The sequence below is a fragment of the Apodemus sylvaticus genome, chromosome 12, assembly GCF_947179515.1.
Source record: "Apodemus sylvaticus chromosome 12, mApoSyl1.1, whole genome shotgun sequence".
NCBI classification, from domain to species: Eukaryota; Metazoa; Chordata; class Mammalia; order Rodentia; family Muridae; genus Apodemus; species Apodemus sylvaticus.
In genome coordinates, this window is record NC_067483.1 from 100,561,303 (window position 1) to 100,587,528 (window position 26,226).

Genomic DNA, 26,226 nt, shown 5'->3' on the forward strand with positions numbered 1-26,226 from the left:
TCACATTTTATGGAAAAATAAGGAAAATAATGATGCTGGTTAGTTGCTTATTTCATCTCTGGATAGATTGACAAAGAATGGGAACAAGCTCTGTTATAAAATTAACCAACTCTTTGCATCTCAGAATATGGTAAAGAACAACAATAAACTTAGTGATAAAAATAACTGGCTTTAAACGCACATAAATGGTGGATCAAACTGAAGCCCTCATTATAAGGTTGGCTGAATTACAGACAAAATTCAAGTCCCTATCTCAGATGGGTGTGTGTCAGCAGTTAGAGTGGGGACATTAATTAGTAAAGAATGGGATTCTGTACATTGGGATGTAGGAAAACACATGAAGTCCTTCCTCAAGCTAATGGAGCAACACTAACATCTCAGACTGAGCCAATAGGAAGCATCTACCCCTGTATCCCGCCCTAGGCCTCAATGTTTATAAAGATTCTATCCACATGGAATAAGGTACCCAAGTTATTTCACTGAGAATCATCTGAGAATGGCTGTCTTACTGAGCTGTAACACTTTGGGAAGAGTCTTCTCTCCTGAAGCATTCATCACTGGAACTTAAATCTGCCTGGAAGACCAGGCTCATGCCCCTGTTGCCCCTGTTGCTCCTGCTGCCCCTGCTGCTACTGCCACAGCCTCTGCCCACCTGCTGCCCATCGCAACTGTCCAAGGTCACCCCTGCTAATGGCATTGGTGCTACCAAAGCAGCAAGCAAAACCTGGGACCCTGGCCTACCTGCCCTGTTCAGGCTTCCCATCTGAAAGCTGTAACACTTTGGCCATTTTGCTGTCTAATAAACCAGCAGTGACCTTCTTTAAAGGAAATGCCAGACAAAACAATACTAATGTTCCTCAGAACCCAACAAGTTGCCTCTAGACTTATAAACAGATTTAAGACAAAGCCAGCTCCTGGAGGGGAGGTAGAAATGTAGTTTATGAGGAGGTGTGCTGCACTCCTAAGAGCAGAAGTCTGGGGATGTATAGGAAGGGATTGTAAAACTGTGAAATAATGGTACAACATAAAACTGGATCAGGCTAAAAGTATATCGTTATGAGACCATTGAGTAGAGATTCTAGATTTAATATGGAAGTTCACATGGTTCAAAACAAAACAAAACAAAACAAAAGGGTATAAAAGTTTGTATGAATAGTTGGTTGAAGCCAACAATCATGCTTAAATAGAGGTGAGTGAGAAAGGCATGTCATATTACTATTCTTACTGATGAACAATTTGTAATTTTCTTATAAATACATTTATTAATTTCCAGAATTTGACATTTAATATTTTATGATTTTATAACAGAAACTGTAGAAACTGAAAATAAAGGAGGACTATAGTGCGTCACATCAAATGTTGACCATAAATGTTCTACCACTTAGGAGTGGTAGAAGGCATTCACTTGATTGCATAGAACGTGAACACAGAGGTTGACTTCTTTGGCAATATTCAAAGATTAATGATCAGATTTTTCTCATACTTGGTGTCATTTGTTCAGAGATCAATAATAGGTTTCATATAAGCATACACTATCATTTAAATGAATTATTGAAGGTTAGAAGGTCATGTTACCAACTTCTCATACATTCAAACTTATGTCTCTCACATTATTGGTGAATAACAGAAAAAAATCAGTATAAACCTTCTGAGACTAGTGTTCACAGACTACATGTAGCTTATTCCAGGAGTCTGCAAGTCCTTAACCTTCCTCATAAAAATGCTAACAATAAGAATGATGTATTGGAAGGTGGGCAGTGGTGGTACATGCCTTTAATCCCAGCACTTGGGAGGCAGAGGCAGGTGGATTTCTGAGAAGAGGCCAGGCTGGTCTACAGAGTGAGTTTCAGGACAGCCAGGGCTATACACAGAAACCCTGTCTCAGGGAAAAAAAAAAAAAAAAAAAAAAAAAAGGAATGCTTGAATTTGGAGTTTTCCCCCATAGGTACATGTTCCAAGTACTTGCTCCTTAGCCTGTGGCACTACCGAAAGCTATGGAGCTTTGGGGAAGTGAGTTTGGTTGGAAGCAGTGGGTGATAGCAGACTTATCATCCCCACCCACTATCTATTGCTGTATGAACAAACTGAGTGTTCCCACCAGCACAGACTAAGCAGTTTTGCTTTGCCTTCTTCAACATGGAAAATTAGAACCTCTGAAACCATGAGTTAAAATGAATCTTTCCTCTCTCAAACTATTAGATTTTGGTTTTTGTCTTTATTTGCTCCCTGCCCCCACACCTTTGATTTTGTTTATTTACACCAATGAGAAAAGTTACTAATCGAGAAAATTGGTACTGAAGTAAAGTTGACACTGTGTTAACCCTAACCATGTGAGACTTACATGCCTCTGGAACTAGGTTGTTAAAGAGCATTTAAGATTTTGGAGCTACAGGTTAGATAAGCCCTCGAGTGTTATTACAGTTTAGTGGGTAATTCTGAATTTGAAAGGCCAGAATGCAAATAGGTATGGGAACAGCAAAACTATATTCAGGAGGTTTCACATGAAGAGAAAGAGTATGTGGAAAATTGGACTAGAGGCCATTCATGTCACATTCCAACAAAGAATGTCACTATGTTCTGCCTATGGTCCAAAATTATGAATAAGAATTAATTTTAAAATAATGAACTAACTTATTTGATAAAGAACATTTTAAGACAGCATAGTGTTCAGTTTGAAGCATGGTTAATGTTTGTTGCTCTTAGCTAGGTTTATAGTAAGAGCTGTGGAGCAGGTGTAATTTGGAAACTGTACTTTGGTGAGCTAGAGAGATTTTAAAGTTGTGAACAAGGCAAATGCTGTGAACAAAGTGGTGGTGGTGGTGGTGGTTACTAAGGAAATTACTATTATTAAGGAGAAACCAAGCATTTTGCTCTGGAACAAAAAGAAAAGTGACCAGAAAGAAAGCCCCAGGTACTCCCTAAGGATCAGAGGCATTAAAAAAAAAAAGTCACATATCTGAAAAACCTTCATTCCAAAGAAGAGTTGCTGAGAAAGCTCAGATGCTCTTCAGAAAAGGGGCCAGCCAAAGACATGCTGTAAAGGTAAGCTACATATTCTCAGAGATCACTACAGCAATGGTCAAAGATGACCCTGCTTCAATTCAAGTTGCCAGAACTTGGCACAGTCTACTTTTGCAGTCATGCAGATATAAGAATGAAGGGTCAACTGAGGCATACAACAAGGATCCAGGAAAATGTCTGTGAATTCAGGCAGTGTGTAGCAGGGTCAGACCTGTAAAGTATAGCTAAGTTGCAGTCAAGAAGCCAGGATGTTCAAAATGCTAGAAATGTAGGACATTTACTGAGAAAAGCTGCAGGCACTGAGTACAGGTGGCCCAAGAGAGGCCAGGTGTGCCACAAATGGAAGGGCCACAGAAGCCAGAGCTTCCAAAGCATGTTGAAAGTCAGATGATTAAATTATGTGCCTTAGATGCCAGACATGGTGCTAAAGGAGTTGATATTTACCCTGCTAGGTCTGATCTTATTAGTCCAATCTTTCCTCACTATCCCGCTTTTCCTCTCTTGATATGGGATTGTTTATTCTATACATTGGATATTGGAAGGTACAAGTTTCTCTGATTTACAGGGTTCACCATAAATGAAGAAATATGCATGCTAACTTACTGGCCACTTTATTTTACTTGGTATTCACAGAAGTCATGTAAGATTGATATTAAATGGCATTAACAGTACTATGGTTTGGATGCTAAATATCTGCCAAAAGTCTGTGTATTGTAGATTTGATACCTAGAAAAACCCTGTTAGAAACTTTGAATTATGGGACTTGTAAAAGGTTCTTGCATCACAGGGGAGAAGAAGCATGCCCTTACAAAGGACTATGGGACCTGCCAATCTATCCTTTATTTTTGCTCTTATCAGATGTGTCACATTGCAAAATATTCTCTAGCCATCTGAGCTCACCAGAGGCCAATGGAACCAGTCTGACCTTTGACTCTGAGCCTTCCAAACTGTATGCTAACTAAAGCTTTTGCCTTTTGAAAATTAGTTGATTCCAGTACTGACTTATTTAGTTACCCACCTTAGATGAAGCAAATTAGAAATTTAATCCATATACCATTAATTCTAGTGTCCATAGTTTGCTTCCTTGTAAACAACAGAAGGAAGGAACGGTTGTTTCTTACTGTTTTTCTCTGGATAACTGGAAGCATAGCAAAAGTCAAGTTCAGTCACTAAACATAATCACTATCCTACTCCAGCACCCTAAAATTACAGCGTAGCTGCACAAGACTAGCCAGGTGGCTTAGCAGATAAAAACACTTGTACTGCAAGTCCAACACCCCAGGACCTACAGTAACAAGAGAAAACCAACCTTCAAAAGTTGTCCTCTGACCTTCATATAAGGTTATGGCATACACATACATTCTCTCACACACAAATAATGTAATAAATGCTTTAAAAATAATATCAGTATATATTTTCCAAATTGAAATTTGAAAATATAAAAGTGGAAATATGAAAATTTATCCTCTACATTTTCAGATATTTACCTAATTTCCCCTTAAAAAAAAAAAAGAGAGCTAAGAATAGCACCCAAAGAAGAAAGAACACAGGATCTACCTGAGGGGCAGAAGACAGACAAAATTTGTCTACTTAGCTGAGAAAAGAATCTAAGGATAGAGACAGTAAAAGATGAAAACCTAGCTGGATTTCTACTCATAAGGAAACAGCCATTAGCTTATTGGAAAAAGGACAATGCACAGAAATGCATTTTATGGTTATAGGCCTGGACAAGCAACACTTGGCTCATCCTCTTCTGCAGCTCTAATAAGGACAGCCACTCCAGCTACTGTGTCCATACTTTCTTCCCCTCTATGCCTAGTACTCTCTTGTACCTGCTTACCACAATACAGTTATATAGTAACAGAAGAGGGTGAGAGATCTGAACGGATGCATTATCTGATCTAACGCACAACCTTGAAGCCTTCCATTCCCATCAAGAGTCCTTTATCAGTGGTTGCTCTCGGATAGACATCCATACTCATAGTAAAGTGTTAACTGAAGAAATTTTTAGTTATTTATGTCCATATTTAAGAGAAACTGCAAAGATTACTCAGACTTAAAAGTAAGCCAAGCATGGTGGATCATGGTTCTATGCCCAGCATTCCTGAGGCTGAGGCAAGACTGCCATAAGTTTGAGACCACCCTGATTTACATGGTAAGTTCTAGGCTGGTCTGTGCTAAATAGAGAAATCCTGTCTCAACAAAGCAGAACAAAAAAAAAGCAAGAAAAAGACCACCTAGCTAAATTAAGAACAACATGAAAGAACTACTACAGGTGGTGTGGTAAAGCAACATAGAGTTCTTGCTTAGTACTAAGTTTTGGATCTCATCCCTATAACACAGCAACAGCAATAAAAACCCAGGTTATCAATCTAAGCTCCATACAATCTTGATCCAAATAGAACTGATTAGAAAGTTTATTGGTATCATCATTTCCAAGCATGCTCAGAAGTTTACCTTCAGTAGCTTAAACAATGACTTCTCTAATGAAGAAAAACAACAGCACCTTAGTTAAGCCAGTGTAGTGTAGTTTGAATGAGAATATTCTGCCACAGTCTCAGGTGCTTGAACACTTGGTCCTTAACTGATGGCTCAGTTTGGGGAGGTTTAGGAGGTGCAGCCTTGCTAAAGATTGTATGTCACTGGGGGGGCTTTGAAAGTTCTGGGCCTGTCCCTTCCAGTTTGCTGTCTCTTCTTTATGGCAGTAAAACACATAAGCTCTCAGGTTTCTATTCCTACCTCCATGCTTGCTACTTGCTGCCATGCCTCCACTACTCCATCCTGGACTTTTATCCCTCTGGAATCTATGACAAAATAGACTCCGTCTCTCTTCCTTAAGTTGTCTTTCATCAGGGTGCTTGTATCACAGCAACAGCAAAGTTCTAAGTCTTTGGGTTTTCTTTCATCTTTGACAGGGTATCACAGTGTAACTTTGACTGACTTCAAACTTGCAGAAATTTTCTTGCCTTAGCCTCCCAAGTGGAGAAATTACAGGTATAGGCCATGATATACAGCAAATGAAATTTTAAAAAATATTTAGAAGTACTGGCTTTGGGCTTCCCATTGAGTCATATCCTGTACTCTTTCTAGATAGACAGACAGATAGATAGATAGATAGATAGATAGATAGATAGATAGATAGACAGATAGATAAATTTGTGGTACTAGAAATCAAAGCCACGACCTATGCATGCTTAGACAAGTATGCTAACACCAAGCTAAACTCTCAATCCCCATAATTTTTTTGAAGGTGGCAGGTTTGAGACAGGGTTTCTCTGTGTGGTCCTGGCTATCCTGGAACTCACTCTGTAGATCAGGCTGACCTCGAACTTAAGAGATCAACCAGCCTCAGCCTCCCAAGTGCAGGTACAACAGGCATGTGCCATCCCACCCAGCTCAATTCCATTTTTAATTTTAAAGTTAAAAGAGTATGTTTTTTAAGTTCTCCACTGATATCTTGTCTTAGTCATTATTCTACTGCTGTGAAGAGACACCATGACCACAGCAACTCTTATAAAAGAAAACATTTAAATGGAGGCTTGCTTACAGTTTTAGAAGGTTAGTCCAGTACCTCATGGTGGGGAATGTAGGGGCAAGCAAGTGCTGAAGCAGTAGCTAAGAACTACAACTTGATCTACTGGCAGCAATCTGAGAGAGTCTGCACCTAGCATAGACTTTCTGAACCTCAAAGTCCACCCCCAGTAACATACTTCCTTTAACAAAGCCTTCTCAAATAGTGCCACTTCCTGATGACTAAGCACTCAAATATATGGGCCTATGGAGCCATTCTTTTTATATATATATAAAGATTTATTTATTCACTTAATGTATATGAGTACACTGTTGCTGTCTTCAGACACACCAAAAGAGGGCATCAGATTCCATTACAGATGGTTGTGAGCCACCATGTGGTTGCTGGAAATTGAACTCAGGATCTCTGGAAGAGCAGTCAATGCTCTTAACCACTGAGACATTTCTCCAGCCCATTCATATCCAAACTACCACATCTTCTATTCTCTAACAGCTACAAAGACCTTTTGTTTTCTAGAGTTTCTAAAGACTCTCATTCACACTGGGATATACACTGTTATATGAATGTATACCAAGTAAACTACAGGCTACATAAAGATGGATTTGGTATACAAAGGAAACTAACAGAACAGGTCCATTGGAAGTCCTGTGCCAAAAAACTACAGTAAGAGTAAAAAGTATTAATACATATTAACCTACAATTACCTGCCTGAGGTCTATCATTTTAATTTGGGGTTCATAAAATATCTAAACTAATAAACATCAAAGAAACGCAGCTCACAGTAATGGTATTTTAAATATAGGGAGGAAACTACAAGACAAAAGTGAAACTACATAAAAAGCACCTTTCAAAATGTGTGTGTATTAGAATATGCACATGTGTGCAAAACTCATAACATATCAAACAATATTCATGAGTTAGAGATAACTATGAACACAACCAAGCTGAGAAGTTCTTCAGCAATATGCTAGGCTGTATGTACTACCCACTAAAAGTACTCATACAGGAGAAAAGCCTTGGCAATGTAATGAATGTAGTAAAAAATCTGTCTTAAGAATGCCCTCACTACAAATCAGATAGTCCACACAAGAAAGAAACCCTATAAATGTAATGATTGTTAAAAGGCCTTTACCAGGAGCCAAATCTCAGCAGATGTCAAGGAACTCATAGGAAAGGAACCTTATGCTTGTAATAGGTGTAAGAAAATCTTTGGTATGAGGTCACTCCTCAAAAAATAGCAGTGACCTCATCTGTGAGAAAAAGACCTGCTTTGTATTCCAAAATCCACTTTCTCTGAGGAAAACACTTCATTTTCTCTTATGATACGTGACACCAAATAACTCAATCCCATGCCCACCTTGCTGAAAGGCTTTGCCATAGGCAAAAGAAGAAATTGCAAAGAAAATAGAAGATAACAAGGAGCACTGGTTAGACCTAAAACTGCTGTCATAAAAATCAGTCCATCGTTACACACACACACCTTAAAGTAGTGGATCAGAACATAAAACATAGGGAAAGAATTTCAAAGTATAAGAGCTTAAAGCAGCCGGGCGGTGGTGGCACACTCCTGTAATTCCAGCACTTTGGGAGGCAGAGGCAGGCAAATTTCTGAGTTCGAGGCCAGCCTGGTCTATAGAGTGAGTTCCAGGACAGCCAGGGCTATACAAAGAAACCCTGTCTCAGAAAAAACAAATCCAACAAAACAAAACAAAACAAAAAAATGGTTCGCGACAGGTAGGTCATGACCTCTTTGGAAAACCTCTACCTCTACAAATATTTGCATTGTGATTTCTAACAGAAGCAAAGTTACAGATATGAAGTAGCAACAAAAATAAGCTTATGGTTGAGGGTCAACATAACATGAGGAACTGCAATAAAGAATCATAGCATTAAGAAGGTTGAGAACCACTGGCTTAAGAGTCATTGGGATCTGTTTCTTCATTTACCCTTAAAAAGACCTTCCAATTGGCATCTAATCAGATCTTATGGTTATTTTTTAATTTATTTTTGTTTTCCTGACAGGTTCCCACTATGTATCCCTAGATGGCCTAGAACTTGCTCTGTGGACCAGGGTAACCTCAAAATCAGAGATCTGTCTGCCTCTGCTTCCTGGATGCTAGGATAAATGTGTGCTGGCTCAGAGTTTATGGCTATTTTTTAAGGGTATATATATTTTATGGCTTCTGAGTCCTATTCTTTTTTCACTATCCTGTTATAGCAGACAGTGCTATAATGATCATGTTTAGGAATAAAAATTTGATTTCTGTTGTATTATTTCCTTACAAGAAAATCTTTAGAGAAGCATATTTTAGCCAAAATCAAAAATTTTTCCAACCCCTCTCCACAAAAACAAAATATATCAAAATCCCTATTACATATTTCACAGAGCCCTTAAATTCACATGGAAGCCACATCTTTAAGCTACTTGACTATTATTAGTACAGGAACCTTGTCCATTGAGCCATCATTAACATATACATAGCATATAAGACAACAACCAATGGGCATTTTGTGTTAAGGTGGTCTGCGGTAAAACAGTGTACCTCCCAGGCTCACTGGCTTCCTAACATTCTCAGCCTGCTATGAAGGAGATGTAGCCATTCAACTGAATTATTGCGGGCAAAAGACTATTAAGGACTGTGTACTGCCTCCAGCTAGCCCATAAAAGCCTCTGAGAAACAACCCTTTCCCTTTCTTCCCTCCACAGTGCCTGCTTGATGAGGGACGTGGTAGCCTCCAAAGCCATATGCTGGAGGTGCCAGAGCCACAGACGCCAAGTGCTTAGACTTGCACTACCACAGAAGCAGCGCCCTGTGGTCATTACAAACAGCTGGCTTGAATTTCTCAGAAACCTCTGTGCTGCTTGAATCTCTAGGGTTTGCTGAGTATAGCAGCTAACTATACATTAAGTGATCTAATAAGATGACCAGTTTCTAGTGTTCTTATTTAAATTAGAAATGTATCCTCATAAGACCACATATTTGAACATTGGCTTCCCATCTGGTAGCTCTGTTTGGAGATGCTATAGAACTTTTACAACATGGAGACTTGCTGAAGAAGTGTGTCACTAGGAGTGGGACTTGAAAGATGTACAGCCTCACCCCTCTTCACTTCTCCTTTTTACTTCTTGATCCTGCTCCCATGCTTTCGGCCCACCATTATGGACATCTTGCCCTCTGGGATCATAAGCCAAAATAAACTCTTCCTTAGGTTGCCTGTGGTTATGATATTTTATCACAGCAACAAAAAACAACCAAAACACTTAAGGAAGCAAAACAGCCTACTTAAGGATATATGCTACTGAAGAGGAATAAAGTGGAAAGATAAGAAAAAAATCTGAATGACAAAAATCAATACTCTGATGAGTATGGAGTTGAGCTAGAACCTGGATATGGACAAGAAAGAAAAGGTATTTTAAGAGATGTGAGGTTGTACAAAAATATAATTAAAATGTAAACAACTTTATTACAAAAACTATTAATAACAAAAAATATAACCTCTGAAACTTAACCAAAACTGAAATTTAACTATACTAGGGCAAAGAAATGTATCAGAGATGAAACAATGCCATATTATTTCACTGTTACTAAACTGTTATAACCTTATTAATACTTTTTTTGCTTTCTCAGTCAATTATAAGCATTAGTTAGTTTATGCATTAATATATATTAACTAGTTTAAAACTCACAAACCAGATAAGAAAGACAATACTGCTATCCCAATCAACATTCAAATGAGAACCATGTGATATAAAGGGCCAGACAACATGCTGAGTTCTCACAGCTAAGTAGCAGCATAGAGCATTATGGAAACCCATTCCAAAGCCACGCATGAAATCACCTCCCACAGTCAAAGCACAGATGTCTAAACATTTAAAAATCAAAGGAACGGAAGAGAAACCTTAGGATATGAAAACAGGCAGGAAAAAAGACAGCTAACAGACTTAATTTTGTTTCTCAGTTTGGATTTGCTGTAGCTACACATCTAACACAAACTAACCCTTATAAGGCTCCTGACAAAGAGAACACTTTCAGATAAAGTTAAACTAACACTTCAGCTGTGGCTCAGGGCACATATTACACCTTGTTTACTCTGTCAAAACCTCAACACAAACTTCTAAAAAAAAAAACTTATAAGCAATAGCGAAGAAATATTTCTATAAGAAAGTGTGCTTTTGGTTAAGTCATTGAAAAATTAAATTATCCCTAATGCAGCCATTAATGTCTTTTTAAATTAAGTTCACTAAAGCAATCAACTATTGTCTTCAGAGTCAGACTGCACACTAATGTGTTTTCACTTTTAGCTAAGTCAAAGTTATGTCTGCACTTGGCCATCTTTGCTTTTCTATGCATCTCAATTTAAGAGTGACCTCTACTGGCATCATGGCTCTCTAGACCATATCCTCCCCACTCCCAATTTCCCATTTCCTACCCTAATTTCCAGATTTTTGATATGCAAAGGCCTTTCTGACATCATCAATGTTTAGTGAACACCTCGAAGTCAGCATGTCAAAAATGTAACAAGTGACTTCTGTACCCCCAACTAACATCATTGTATTCTACTGTTTTCACAGTAATTACAGCTATTTTGAATTTGTTTACTGTCTATGTCCTGTTAGCCCAAGCATTATAAGCCACAGGCAGTGAAAACATTTGTCATTTATTTACCACAAATTCCCAGTACTTATAAGTGTCCACAATTAGACAAATGGTAAAATATTAAATATCATTAAATTCTTCTGTTACTTTTCTTGTACGTGACAAGAAAAGTAACAGAAGAATCCCATCCTCTATTTCATAACCTTCAGGCCTTCAACATACTTTTCATTTCTACCACCTACAGAAGGAAAGAGCTGGATTTATACAGTAGATTTCTAAAACTGGCTCTGTCTACCACTGCTGCCTTTTGTAGGGCACTGGAATCCAGTTCTACCATTTCTTTCAACAAAGAATAAATGACTATCAGGGGGAAGAAGATACAATAAAGTAAACATACAAGCCAATTTGAGAGGAAAAAAGGAGGGGTTGGAGAAATAGCTGTTAGTAAAGTGCCTACCCTGCCAGGCATGAGGACATTCATTCAGATCTCCAGCACCCACATGGAAACTGAACATGGTTGGAAATGCCTATAATCCTAATGCTATGGTGGTGAAGACAAGCAAAATCCCCAGGGCATGCAGTCCAGCTAGCTTAGACAATTCAGCAAGCTCCATGTTCAGTAAGAAATCTTGTCTCAGAAAATAAAGCAGAGAGTAATTCAAGAAATACCAACACAGACCTCTGACCTCCACATATACCTGCACGCACACACACACATGTGTACACACAATACACAAGAGAGGGGGAGAAATGGGGTGGGAAGAGAAAGAAAAAGAGAAAGCCCAAACTTACAATATAGAGTCTTAGCATAAGAGGGATAGAGGGTTCACATTCTGCATATACAGCAGACAGTATTACTAAATAGCCTTTCTTTTCATTTCTCACCCTCCTTTGTTTATCCCACCTCAGAAAATGAATAGGGTGGGGTTGAGGTGTTCCCTACACTTGGGATAAAACAGAGAGAACACCACACAGCTCACAGCTACACTATAAAATAGATGCACTTTGTCTTTGGTGTTCTATAAATAGCCTGCCCTTGGCATCTTGGATCTGCCTATTCTGGACACTGTCCTAGATTGTCCCAGGCTAGCTTTTCACCACCCTTCCATCCTTGTCTATAGCATACCTCTGTCCTGGGTCTCATGCTCCAGGTCCATAATTCCTATTTCCCACAATAGAAGCAAAATAATCTGATATACTGTGGTGATATGTTTAGATAAAAATGCTGGAACACCTTCCTCTTTCAATATAATATATTTCAAATATTATATAGACCCTAATTTAGCAAATATTAAAGGATAAAAAGCTATAGAGCAGTAGACAGATATTTCTGAAGCAGCAGGTTCTTCTGGTATCTTTCAGATCATTGATATGCTCCGTAAACAGAGCTCAGACACTGCATTCTCCTAAGAAAAATGAAAATCCAAATGACACTGAACTATATTTTTCTAACACCAGATTAACAGCAGCAATACCAACAAAATGTATCCAAAAGACAATGCTGACAGAGCACAGAGTTCATGTACTTCTGATGGGAATGCAAAAGGGTATTGTAATGGCCACTGTTCATCTAGAACTAGGAATCACCTAGGATGTAAGATTTCAGACACACTTGTGAGAGTTATTTATTTTAGTTTAGTTTGAGGTTAAAAATACTTTGTTATAAATTTACAGGTGGGAACTTAAGAGAAAGCAAGCAAACAGAGCTCCTTTATGGCAGGAATGGATCTCAGAGGTAGGGTGCCTGGAATATTTTGGTCAGTCTCTGGATAGATCTGTCAGAGATTATCTTGATTAGCTTAACTAATGTAAAAGGACCCACACTAATATTGGGCATCACCATTTCCTGAGCTTGGGTCCTGGACTACATAAAAAAAAGGAGAAAGCCAGCTGGTACATTAGTCATCTCCTGTTTTCTGATAGCATATGCAATGTAACCAGATGTTTCAAGCTCCTGCCTTCATGACTTCCCAGCCATGATGGTCTATACTGTGAACCAAAATTAGCTCTTTTCCCTCAAGCTGCTTTCCCAAGAGTATTTTATCACAATAAAAAATAACTAAGACAAGTACCATATACAAGGTGAGAAATTTTGCAATTTCTAACATGTATATATAATCAAGACATTTTAATCTTAAAAGCTATATTCCTCTTCAGAGTCCCTCTACTCACAGGTCTCCAGGAGTAAGTTCTCATACATTTTTATGCAGATACTTTATACCTCTGAGATGATGGTGTGTAGAAGACACACTGGACTTGAAGTCTGCTTTGTGGACCAGTTAGTAAGGAGGCACCTTAATTTTTTCCCCCAGTACAATGGAAATCCACAGAATTCCACATTATTAGAGTGATATGGCTAATTTACACTTTTAAAAATCGCTAATGCTTAGTATAAAAAGGTAAGCATTTAAGTGAGGAAAAAAACAAAAGAAAAACTAGTGTTCTAAACAAAAGTAAATATTTAAGGCTACAATGACAGCAACAAAACAGGGAGAAAAGATGGATTCAAAATACACTACAAGTACAACTGACAATTACATATTACAAATGGAAGAGAAGAGACTAATAGAAATATAGAAAGATTCTTAAATTAGGACCTCAGCACCTAGGTAAACGGTGTTACTTATTAGCTGAGATGATTAGGATGGGCTTTTTAGAAGGTGAAGGTCACTTAAGAAATTGCCACGTCTTTAAGATGAGTCAGTCTGTCTATAGACATTCAAATAAAAAGACTGAGATGTGCGATAAAAGAACAAGGACTTGAAGGCTATCCACACTGGCTTTATTCAAGAAGCATTTGAAACATGAAAACTAGATAAAAACCAATAGAAGGGAAAGATGGTGAGGTGAATTAGGCAGGCACTATACCTTCAGATATTCTGTGCTGCAGACAGAGAGATTAGCCAGCAAGACAGAATGTGCACATGAGAAGAAAACTCAGAGTTGAGCAGAGCATGCTAGCACATTCCTGAAATCCCAGCACTGGAAGGTGGAGGTAGAAATTTTAGAAATTTAATAGCAGCACCAGACACCTGTTACAGACCGTGGGTCTGCTGCGGGATAACCAGGATTCTCTGGTCCAGGACGGCACAGGTCCGGCTGAGATGACAGACAAAACAAACCACACACACACTGAGGCGGTTTGAATCTGAATGTGTTTTTGGAGCTCTAAGGCAAGAATTTTTATATACACAAAGAGTTGGTATTACCATTTCAAAAGATGTAGCCAGTGAGGCAGGCACAATTATCATAGCCATTTGGTACAAGTAAAAGCAAAATCAATCAGGTACAAAGTTTCTCAAGTAACAGATACAGAAGATCAATTTACAGGTGCCATCAAACTTCTTAATTAGAATACAGTCACTCATAGTTTACAGTAAACCTTTAAAGAGTTTGAAGTTTCTTATACCACCTGGGTCTTAACAAGTTCTTGTGAGAAATCCTTATCTAACATTTAGCCTTCTACCTTGTAAAACAAAACTTCTTGACTTAATCAATGCTTTCAGTACCAGAGTGCCAGAGACATCCTCATACACATACACACAGCCATAAAAACCTGCATGTGGTTGGAAGGTTGTAATTATGTAAACAACTATGAGGCAAAGCATTGCATTCTTAAAAGGGAGTTTGGCAGTTAGTGAATCTACTTCAAAGACCGAGATTATCAGCCAGGCCATAGGAATCCCCATGAAGAGAGAAAAGGAGGAAGTCAGGGCAAACTGCTACTTGAGAATTACAGGCCCATCTCAAATAGCTAGGAAGTAGAATATAGCAAATTGCCAGGTGAGATTTCTGCTTCTAAATTTATAGAGAGTTCCGTTATTCCCAGGAGACATTTCTTTTTTCGTCTCTGTCTGTAAAATATCATTTTTACAGACTTTACTGGGCCACCACGGCAGACACCCAGTAAGCTGAAGGCCGGTGTGAGATATATAGCACCTGCTACAATAAACAAAAGGTAAAGGTTGATTTGGTGTAATTTCATAAGAAGAACTGGCACTGATTACAATGTTTCTCCTTTATATAACCTTCATATGTTATTGTCTATTTAAGTCTAGCTTAAAATAAAGAAGTGTTAGCCTTCAGTCTTTAATGTTTAAACAATTATGAAACATTTAGAATAGAATACTATTAAATGCTGAGGAAATAGATACATGTCTAAATATTTCTTAAGAAGTAACTACAATGTGAATAATTGTTTTAAATGTTCACTGAGCTAAGAAGGTACCTCAGCAGTAGGGTACTTGTTTAATACACATGAAGCCCTGGGTTCAATCCCCAGTAATCCATAAAATCAGTCATGGCACCAACACACACCTGTAATCCTAACTCTTGACCAGTGGAGGTAGATCAGGAGTTCAGAATCTTTCTTTGCTACATTATAAATTCAAGGCCACTCTGAGCTGCATTGTAAGTTCAAGGTCTCTCCTGAGCTACCTGAGACCATATAAATAAGAACAGAATGAAGATTGCACAGCACAAAGAGAAGGGGAAGGCTAGTTTAAGACAGAGTGATGTGAGCAAGACTCTGCACACTAACCTAGCTAAGAGGAAGACCATTCAGCAAGTTAAGTGGTCTATTAAGATCACCACCTATCCGGATAGCCTTTCCCTAGTGTTCTTACAGAGCCTCTATGCTCCACTCACTTCCTTCTAGCTGTCTCTATAGTCGTGGCTTGAATCCTTCTTTACCTGACTACTGCTTCAATTGCTTTTGATTCCAACTGAATTGCTTCTTAGCCTTTGTGCTATAATCAAGGGTAATTCCAAATGATCTGTATAGCATCTTTTGCTGCCCCATCAAATAAGCTTTCAAAAATTTTAGTGGGATAACATCTATAAAATTATTTAAAACTCTCAATAGTATTAAAATAATTTAATACACAAAAATAAAATGTAACACAAGAGTAAAATATTTGCATAAAAATATACAATTTTGCTCTACCCCATTTTGAAGAAGATGCACAAATCAAGAAAACTGACTTCAGTTTCTGACTTTCCAGTAGCAGAGGAAAGACATAATAACCTACATGTTAATAAAGAAAGAAGATTGTCTTTAAATGACACCAACTACAGGCAGTGACCCACAAACTAGTTAGCAATAACCACATCAGAGATAATCACATGTATTCACCCAAGAAGGTTTTTAAAAAAATTTTTTTTTTTAATTCCAAAGTAGCTAAGGATTTTCCAGAGCTGTCAAAAATCAAAGTAACTGACATTTCACTGGCATGTCAATCATCTCATGTGTCACAGACACTGTTCCAACCTCCTCAAGGTGAAAGGTCAGGGTGGGCTTTGGGCTTCTGGCCAAACTCAGGAGGGCCAGCTCAGTTAAAGAGAGGAAAGAAATGTTCCTTGCTGAGTGAGACACAAGCAAGAGCAGTCAGGAAATGAGGGAGGGCTCAGATCTATGACTGCTCCTAATGAACTGGGATGCCCCCAAGGTTCCCTAAAACCTAGAGAACACCTGACCCCTTGCCTCCCACTAACACCTGGACCATCTTGTTGAGCCACCTAGCTACCAGGCAGTTCCTTCGAAGGAAACACAGGCAGTTGCTGATGTAATGGGGTTGTGTGATCTTTGTAAATATTCCCAATTTCAATTTCAACCAATTGCTCATATCTCTCTGGTGGGGTACAGTAACAGAACAGAAGCCAATTATAGACCCAAAGCACCCAGCATCCAGATTCTGAAAGGGAACAGAAATCAAACCCTCTGTTCTCTGCCTACTCATACCAAAAAAAAAAATTTTAAAAGATAGAAACCAGACTTTATTAGTCCATCAAAATGAAATATGTAACCCTCAGAAGCTACATAATAAGCATCATGGATTCAGAGTATGCTCAAGTTTATAATATACAGATAAGAGTTGATATCTGTTAAATTATATGCCTTATATATCCAAATTATCATACTAAATTTTACTATATCCTACGAAGCACTAATTTTTTATTTAAATATCCATGTAGAGGATTGGCCTACCTTTTCTAATACAGATAAGTTCATGTACTCCACAGGTTCTCTCTCCGCCTATTAAAAAAAAAAGTTTATTAGCAACAAAAAAATGCATAAAATGGCCTCAACTTGACTATTACAGAGAATCATGCTAAACAGTCATCTAAAAATAATCTTAGAAAAAAGCTCCCTAATTATTTTGTTGAAGGCTAGTGGAACTAAATACGACAGACTGAATTTTCCTTAATACTCCAAAAATGAAGGCTTTATAGTATTTGGAATAAAGACGCTTCCTTTATTCAGTAGGATAGTCTGGTTGGGAAGGAGAGGAGAAAACTATATCATCATTTCCTGTGTGCCCTTCCCATTACCTGGAAAGAAGCACAGTAAGGGAGGAGGACACACTTTGTTCCTGAGCCCTAACGTACGCAGTCAGTTACTTCAAACATCAACTCTACAAGCATCAGTTATATTATATAAGCTATAAAGGGAAGTGTGGCCCTTCCCCATCCTCAGCTACCCACTATTACAAATTTCTAAGAAGACAAATGTAATAGACAACAAGATATAATAATATTACAGCTCCGTGTTCTTCCTAATCTCATTTTTCACACCTCTACTTAGTGGTCAGGAAAACACAAATACAGGAAAGTATACACATCTCTAAAGCCCTATGCAATCAGTTACCACAACACATGCACCTGAGTTACAGCAAACCAAGGCCAGACATAGCAGTTAGCCACCAATTCTGAATCTACTCATCTTCAAAAGCACTGCCAAATCTACAAAAGATGAACTCTCCTGAGTTCTGGCAGTAAGGCTGCTTCATCTGCTTATAGTATACAAAGGGAATTGCTGAATGGACACTTTTGAGTCTTACTAGTTCCAGTACATTTGTGATTATTACTTGTATACTGTACTAATTGTGATTCATTCACTTTCACTGCTATACAAAATTCCACTGTGTTTAAATACACATAAGTATGCACACAAGTCTGTGTATATGTATACATACATAAACTTCAGTTCATAAACATTTGGATTGCCTTGAGTTTAGGTTTGTATTAATATTGCTATAGGCCTTTTTAAGTATGTTTTTTTAATACACACGTGCATGCCCTTCTCCTGGTTATATACCAAGAAAAATTGTTGGATATATCTGCCAAGATAATGACAAATGCTGCAACTTTGTGGTATCCATATACAATGGCATGGTATAGACTCTATAAAGATTACTTTGATATTTGCAACTGTAGAATATGTGGTGAAAACAGTAATGAGAGAAATATACTAGTAAATATATCTTTTAAAATTGAAAAGACATTAGTCAAACAAGTGAAAATTCACTCAATTTTAGTGGACTATTTTCAAGATACTAGAAAAATCAAATGATAACAATAACCATAATTTATATTGAGGTCTATGAGGTTCTCATAGAATACTTGAACTGTTTCTTCTATACAGTGCTTAAAGCACATTCTCTAAATGTAACAATTATAACATAAGTTTGAGTTACATATTTTACTCATAGAACCAGATCGCACTTTTTGACATCTATCATTAAAAAGCAAGATTATCTTGGGTTGAAGAGATGCCTCAGCAGGCAAAATTACATTCTGTTCTTGTAGAAGACCAAAGTTCAGTTCCTGGGACCCACGTCTGGTATATCATAAGTACCTTTAACTGGAATTCCAGGCGACCTGATAGCCTCTTCTGGCCTTTGTGGACAAATACATTCAAATTCACACACACACACACACACACACACACACACACATACACACACATACACACACACATATGCTTACTCTCTCTCATTCTCTCTCCACATTATTTCAAAATAAATAAAATAAATCCTTAAAACTAAACTCTCCATATAATCAATATAAATTGGTTATTTTATTTAATGCCTCTAATCCTAACAGCAGTTTTTACAATGCTTAGTAGTAACAAAAAGAAACAAACAAAACCCCAGGAATGACAAGAAAAACTATCTTTTTCAAAAATATAAATATTGTTTTTTTATATATTTACTTATTTATTGGGTTTGTGTATTGTGTCCCTGAACAAGCATTTTGCCATAGTGCATATATGAAAGTTAGAAGATAATGTGCGGGCGTGTGTGCTCTCATTCCACCATGTGAGTTCTGGAAATTGAACTCAGGTCATAAGGTATGGCAGCAAGAAGCCTTACCCAGTGAGCTATCTCTCATCTGCCCTTTGGTAAGTATTCATTTAACCTATATTAAATAAAAGAACTTCAGTTTCAAAAGCTAGTTAAATAATTACTACATCTTAAACTTAGTTAGCTTGTAACTTCCAATCTGTCAAAGTACTAATTTTTAAAATCACACAACTAACATAAAAGACTAGAACTTGAAAACAAACATAGCTATCTCATTATTTTATAGTACAAATAAAGTAAAACTCTAGTGGTTAAAGTTTCTCAAGATTGCTAGTTAGTGTTAAAAAAAAAATCAAACACTGCACTTAATAATAAAGTTAATTAAGAAGTTAGAATGAGGCAGATAGGGGTGGCTGGGAAGCAGTGGCAGGTGGATCCCTGTGAGTTTGAGTCCAGCCTGGTCTACAGAGCTAGTTCCAAGATAGCCAGGTTTACACAAAGAAACCTCTCTCTCAAAAAACAAAAAACAAAACCAAAAATAAAGTTAAAATGAATGTTTTCACTTATTCAAAAATAAGAAAATTTTGAAATTGCTTTTGAGTGCTTTAAAGTAGTTTAAATAAAGTCAACTTCATAAAAACTGTATTTGGAGGTAATATGAGCACTGATCTTGAGATAATCATCTTAGCAACATGAAATTGGTACATACAGGATGACACTTCAGTTATCAGTCTCAGTCCCCTCAGGCAATTCCATTTAAGAATAAGACAAATATGGCACTGTCCTCTACAGTGGCAAAAGTAAGATAAAAAAACAGGAGGGTGGGGCACACATGTGCTGTGATTGTGTATCTTCATGTGTTTGTATATGAATGGACACACAATTGTGAATGTGCCTACTATATAACTAGGATATTTTTGAGACAGGGAGGAAAATCATAACATATTACTTTCCTACATGTTTATGGAAGGGAAAATGCACCATCAAAGTACATTCAGGCATCAAAGATAGAATTAAAACCCATGATTTAGTTCTTGTAAGAGTTCTTCTTAAAATTCACTTCATCACCTCCACATATAAACTTCACTGATTTCTTCATGGTCAGACACGGAAAAACTAAAAGTCTTACATTTCATTTCATCTAGAGATTCTTTTCCCATGTTTATCCATGAAAGTGGTCACAATCTTTAAATTCTTCTGCAGATTCTGCTACTTACTGTACATTAGGAAAAACTTTAAACATTTCCTGTTTATGCTGTCAACTGCCCCGAATCACCTTAACCTATTTAGACTCTAACTTCTAGATGTATTTTTAGATTAATCCCCAGTTTAAGCCATTCACTCATGCTAGTTTGGGTCCCTAATTTTGAAAGCAGTGTTATAAATGAACACACTTTCTGAGTAGAGTTAGGCTTTAATTCTAAAGTCAGCACCATCTATTATGGTCTTTACAAGTCTGTGTTTGTAAATATAAAAGGTATGGTTAATAAAATGTAGTTACTATAATGCAGTAATATTAATAACTCCAGAACAGAAAATAGTTTTACATGGTCACTCTACTAAATGGGAAGGCCTGCTGGAGGTAGATCAATGGCAATTTTGAAAAATTCCAAAACCAAGTCCACAACTAATAGGAGAGAGGATACCATAGCACAGAGGGTGTGTCTGTGATAGTCATAAGAGGGAGAAGTGGATGTCTATGACTGAAATCCAATATTATGATGAGCTGTCCACAGTGAATACCAAAAAGCATAAAGTTCAAAAGAGAAAGTCAGAGTTTAGGCCTAGGAAACAGAAGACTCTTGAATGGTTTCTTTCTCTTCTTTGGGCCCTGTTTTCATTGACTTTCAAAAACCTGCTTGTGTAAATATTCCAAAATAAATGTTAGCTTCTTCAAGGACACACGCTGTCCTTTTCTTTCTCTTTTTTTTAAAAAAAAGAAAGAAAGAAAGAAAGAAAAGAAAAGAAAAAGGAAACCCATTAGGCCTCCAGACATCTAGGTTACCCTCCTAAATTGGCATTGGTACTATATAATTGTATAATTATAGTAAAATTAAAACAATCTCAACAGTCAAGTCCTTTCTGCATTTGGCCCCCTGCCTGAACTTGGGACCTATACTCATCATTGCCACAGCGTCACACAGAACAACCATGTCTATTGGTACAGCACTAGCTTGTCAGCCAAACAAGATGGCTCATTTACAATATAAGCCTGGCAAGTTGAGTCCAGTCACTGGAGTCTACAGTAGAAGGAAAGAACCCATACCCTCGTGTCCTCTAGCCCCAGGAGTATGTTCTTTCTCCCTCTCCCCCCTTTCCTCTCTTCCACACACCCACATACTAATTAAAAAAATGTAGAAACAAAAGCTTGCTCAACACATTATCTTATTTGGCCCACACAAATTCCTGCACATTTAATCAATAATTTTTCTAAATATAAATTTACCTTATAAAATTAAATTTACTGAGCCGGGTGGTGGTGGCACACGCCTTTAATCCTAGCATTCGGGAGACAGAGGCAGGTGGATTTCTGAGTTCGAGGCCAGCCTGGTCTACAGAGTGAGTTCCAGGTCAGCCAGGGCTATACAGAGAAACCCTGTCTTGAAAAAAGCCAAAAATAAATACATAAATAAATAAAATTTACTGGCAAGTTAATTCACTGTTCCAGCTACTGAACTACTCTTCAAATTTAAGTTTTATTTTCTGACTATTAGAAAGTTACTAACACACACAATGAATTCCAATAAGTATATGCTCACAAAAATTACCACTTAATTGAATTTTCTAGTTAACTAAAAAAAAAAAATCTTTCTGTTTTGATGACACCAGATCAATTTTTTAAAACTGTAAATATGCATTACTGTATAAAACTACAATAAAAAAATTTATTATTTCATTAATATTTATCTTATGATGAATTCAAAATACTATTTTGAATATAAAGTCTGGGTCCTGAAGTCTAGAAAATAAAAAATTGTTCTGAATATATATATGGATCTGAGAAGTTTGTTTGTCTTAGAAGTTTGTTAATAAATAAAAACTTGCTATATTATTATTATTATTATTATTATTTTCTTCCTTCTAAAAATAATAAATCAAAGGTTCCAATTTATTAGGTTTAACTTAAATATTACTCTTTATGTGGGGGGTGCATAATCTCAAAAATATGAATTTGGGAGATAAAGGTAGTTAAAAAACTAGAAAAGAAAAATCCTTTCTTAAGTGTATGAGCAGAAGTGTAAACACTAAACAAAATATTCGAGAAGCAGATAAAAGAACTTAGTGAACTATAAAATGGAGCTAATATCTGAACTTCTAACTTGACTATCCAGCTAATATTAAATGCCACTCAACCAGTGAATTTGCACAAAATAGGATAATATGAGAAGTATGAAAGATAGATTTGTAGACTAGGAGACAACTTAAGATCATTCTGAATGTTATAAGGTATACATTTAGATTGCTATAGTATACCCAAGTGAGGATATCTACCTACTTCTTAAAAATGTAACTGAAGCTAGGAGGTGATGGCCCACACTTTTGACCCCAGAGGTCAGGAAACAAAAAGGTGGATTTCTATGAGTTTGAGGACAGCCTAGTCTACAAAGTGAGTTCCAGGACAGCCAGGGCTATTACACAAAGAAATCTTGTCTTGAGAAACAGGAAAGAAGGAAAGAGGGAAAGAAGGAAGGAAGGAAGGAAAGAAGGAAGGAAGGAAGGAAGGAAGGAAGGAAGGAAGGAAGGAAGGAAGGAAGGAATCATTGAACAAAGCTACTAAAAACATGCCAAACTGCTAAAAAAAGACCTATTCTCAATTCACAACACAATTAGTTTTGCAAAGGACTGCAGACACAACTAAAGAGTGAGTAATCCAAGTAAAACAAGTAAAACAGTGCATAGTTTTTGGTTGAATACAATCTCATTTGAACCCACAAGAAGTTACAGAAAAAGGTCATTCTAATATTAAGCTACATTCATAGAATTATGCACCAGTAAAATAAGGTTATAAAAGTTTCAATATGCAAGTGGAATTAAAATTGCCCGGCACTATATTTCAAATTTTAAAGTAAAGGAGGATATGGTTGTTGTCTTCAAATGGAAGAGATCTTACACACACACACACACACACACACACACACACACACACACACACACACACGAGTGTATTTTAATTATTGCTTCAGAAAGGAAAACTAGGATAGGATGGGTTAGTCCAAAGGTGCTAAACAGCAGACTTGACAATACAGAACTTCATCCCAAATATAAAGACCTTAAGGGTATAACATTTATTATCTCAAAATTAATTTTGAAGTCATCACCACTGAATGTTTTTATACAAAGGAAGCGAGCATTGTCTATACCTGATATACAACAAATGTTCATTGAATTAACAGGTGAATGAACTGGATATAAATTATTTCTACTAAGTAACTATGTCATCTTTTATCAGTTAGAGGTATGACTACCAAGCAGGTCTTACGATATTACCACACTGAGTAATTAAGATTCTACTCAAAGGTGAGGAAATTAGAGATGATATGTATAAACAGAATCTATTTTAGTAAGTGCTAAGAAGCATTGACTTAACTTGATACCTTTATTTGAAATGTATTAACTACAGTTTCCTTGGCAAACCAGAGAAGGCCTAAGTGTTGATATTTGTATCTTGAACACCTTAAACAAATCTATAGGTATAATAATAAGCTGGGGGTATAACTCAGTGGTACTTTCTGGCATGTATCATGCTATCAATCTCCAGCATCAAAACTAAAACACAACAAAACAAAAAATATACAGAGAATCTTTAGAAAATCCTATTATTTAAAGATACAAAACACAGAGCAAAATGCTCTAACATTTAACTGCCAGAAGAAGGTATGTATGCCTAAAGAAAAATCGGACAATAAGAAATTACAAATTATGAGATCATATTTGAATCCTATCTGGGTTAATCCTTCATGTTCTGTGTAAAATTATATTTGTATGATTTTACAAGAAATCCTTCCATAAAGTTTTGACAAAATAAAGCATTCTGTGTTAAATCAGTGAATTTCACTCCCTAATTCCAGCTCTAATAAAACGGTACTGGGAAGAATAAGGGTTGAACATGCTGTTCCGAACATCAGCGATTACAGGTAGATTTTATTCTCCATCATCTTAGCAAAAGCAGGTACTTGAGATCATATCAATGTGTCCCATACTTAATCTCTAAAATGAAGTAAACATGAAACACTGAGTTTGCTGGCTGGATCCTAAAGAAGCCCCCAGGCGTGTATACTACCAGAGCCCAGTCACCTAAGGGAATTGCTGTGCGAGGGAGAAAACATTAAATATAGGCAAGTAATGATTCAGCTACAGGTACCCTGTACAGGTAGGTTACACAGGGAAGTTTTGGAAACCCTTTTCTTGTACTGAGCTCATCTAAGATGGGAAACAAGATGCTCTGTGCATCACACCTGTGTGATACTAACTGTACAATATCCTCCTTAAAAGTAAGGCAAATTACACTCCACTCCAGCCCCATGTTCTCAGAATAAGAGAAAAATACACATCGGTACCACTCACCTTATCCAATTCGAATTAAGCTACTTGTGAAACATTTCTGTAGCCACTCTTCTGGGCGCGTTTGTCATAAAGAGGCATAAATTGCCTCTCCCCGGAGAAAAACAATTTTGAGGGTCAGATGAGAGGGCCTCACGAAGATGTCCTGGCCCCGATGCCCGTCAACAGAAGGGGATAGCGTGGATATCTTCTGCCTAGAGAGCCCAGCAGGAGCAGCGGGCTGAGCGGGTCCGCCTGTCCCATGCCGGCCACAAGGGCAGCCTCCCGCCGCCGAACAGCTCTGCGCATCTCAATACCTCAGAGCCTCATTCACCTCAGCACCTCAGCGCCTTAGTACCTGAGTCTCCTCAGTGCCTCATTCACCTCAGCACCTCAGCGCCTTAGTACCTGAGTCTCCTCAGTGCCTCAGCACCTCAGCGCCTCTTTCACCTCAGAGACTCAGCACCTCTGCGCCTTATACGTTTGAATCTCCACAGTGTCTCTGAACCTCAGCGCCTCTAAGTACCTGAGTCTCCTCGGCGTCTCATTCACCTCAGCGACTTAGCGACCTGGCGTCTAAGTACCTCAGCGCCTTAGTCCCTGAGCATCTCACTCAGTATCTCAGCTCCTACAGAGCGTAGGCCAGTGCTCGAGAGGGCCGCACGCCGCGCCTAGGCCAGTGTCCCGCATCAGCTTCCCTTACAGTCCGGACCCGCAACCCGCACCTCGGCCTCCTGGGCCCTGTGCTCGCCCGCGGGGCGTCTTCTCCGCGCAGCGCTGGGCTTCCACTTACCTTCGATCGCCATGATGTGCTCGCCATGGACTGCACCAACCACACAGGGAAAGCGGGGATTAGCGCACGAGCTTGCTCTTAAGCCCTTGGCGAGAGGGGCGGGAACGCCCCGGGGCCGGGCAGCTGGGCCTCCAAGAGCCAGGGCGGGGCGGCGGGGTGGGGTCGGAGCTCCAGAGCTAGCGGCGCAGGAAGCGGAACCTTCTACAGGCGCGCACCGTCGGCACGTGACACCGCCCCGCCCCTGGCCCCTCTAGGCCCCGCCCCTCGCAACAACTACAATTTGGCCCACAACCTCTACTTAACCCATTCCCACCTGCCTCCTCAGGTCCCGCCCCCGAAATACCCACAACCCCGCCTACCACCCTGACCCGCCACTCCCGCCTCTTACAGGCCACGCCCCACTTCGCCCCATCCTGCCCCCAGCCGGTGCAGGGTCTCAGGCGGGCATTCCAAACAGATGCAAGCTAGAGAGCAGCTCGTTGCCTCAGCAGCCAGCCTCCATCAGGCTTCCAGAGCAGCTGGACAGGCGGTCAGGACCACGGACAGGTCTCTGCACCCAATAGATGCCAGATTCCCTCTTAGCTAAGGTCTCTTCAGTTTGCCTGAGCACTCACCTAAGATTTCAGCCAGCAGGTAGAGCAGTAGAGACAATAGAGA

At 38.4% G+C, this 26,226-nt stretch overlaps 1 protein-coding gene across 1 annotated transcript in view; it reads right to left on the reverse strand.

The window, feature by feature from the left end:
* The window catches only part of Syt14 (synaptotagmin 14), a 151,736-nt gene extending 126,064 nt beyond the window's left edge, over positions 1–25,672 (reverse strand). The window contains exons 1-2 of the mRNA XM_052200935.1: positions 25,570–25,672; positions 17,138–17,185 (exon numbers count right to left, since the gene is read on the reverse strand). Coding sequence (XP_052056895.1) covers positions 17,138–17,185; positions 25,570–25,582 — 61 coding nt within the window. The 5' untranslated portion in view covers positions 25,583–25,672. The remainder of the gene's footprint in view (positions 1–17,137; positions 17,186–25,569) is intronic.
* Positions 25,673–26,226: the final 554 nt, after the last annotated feature.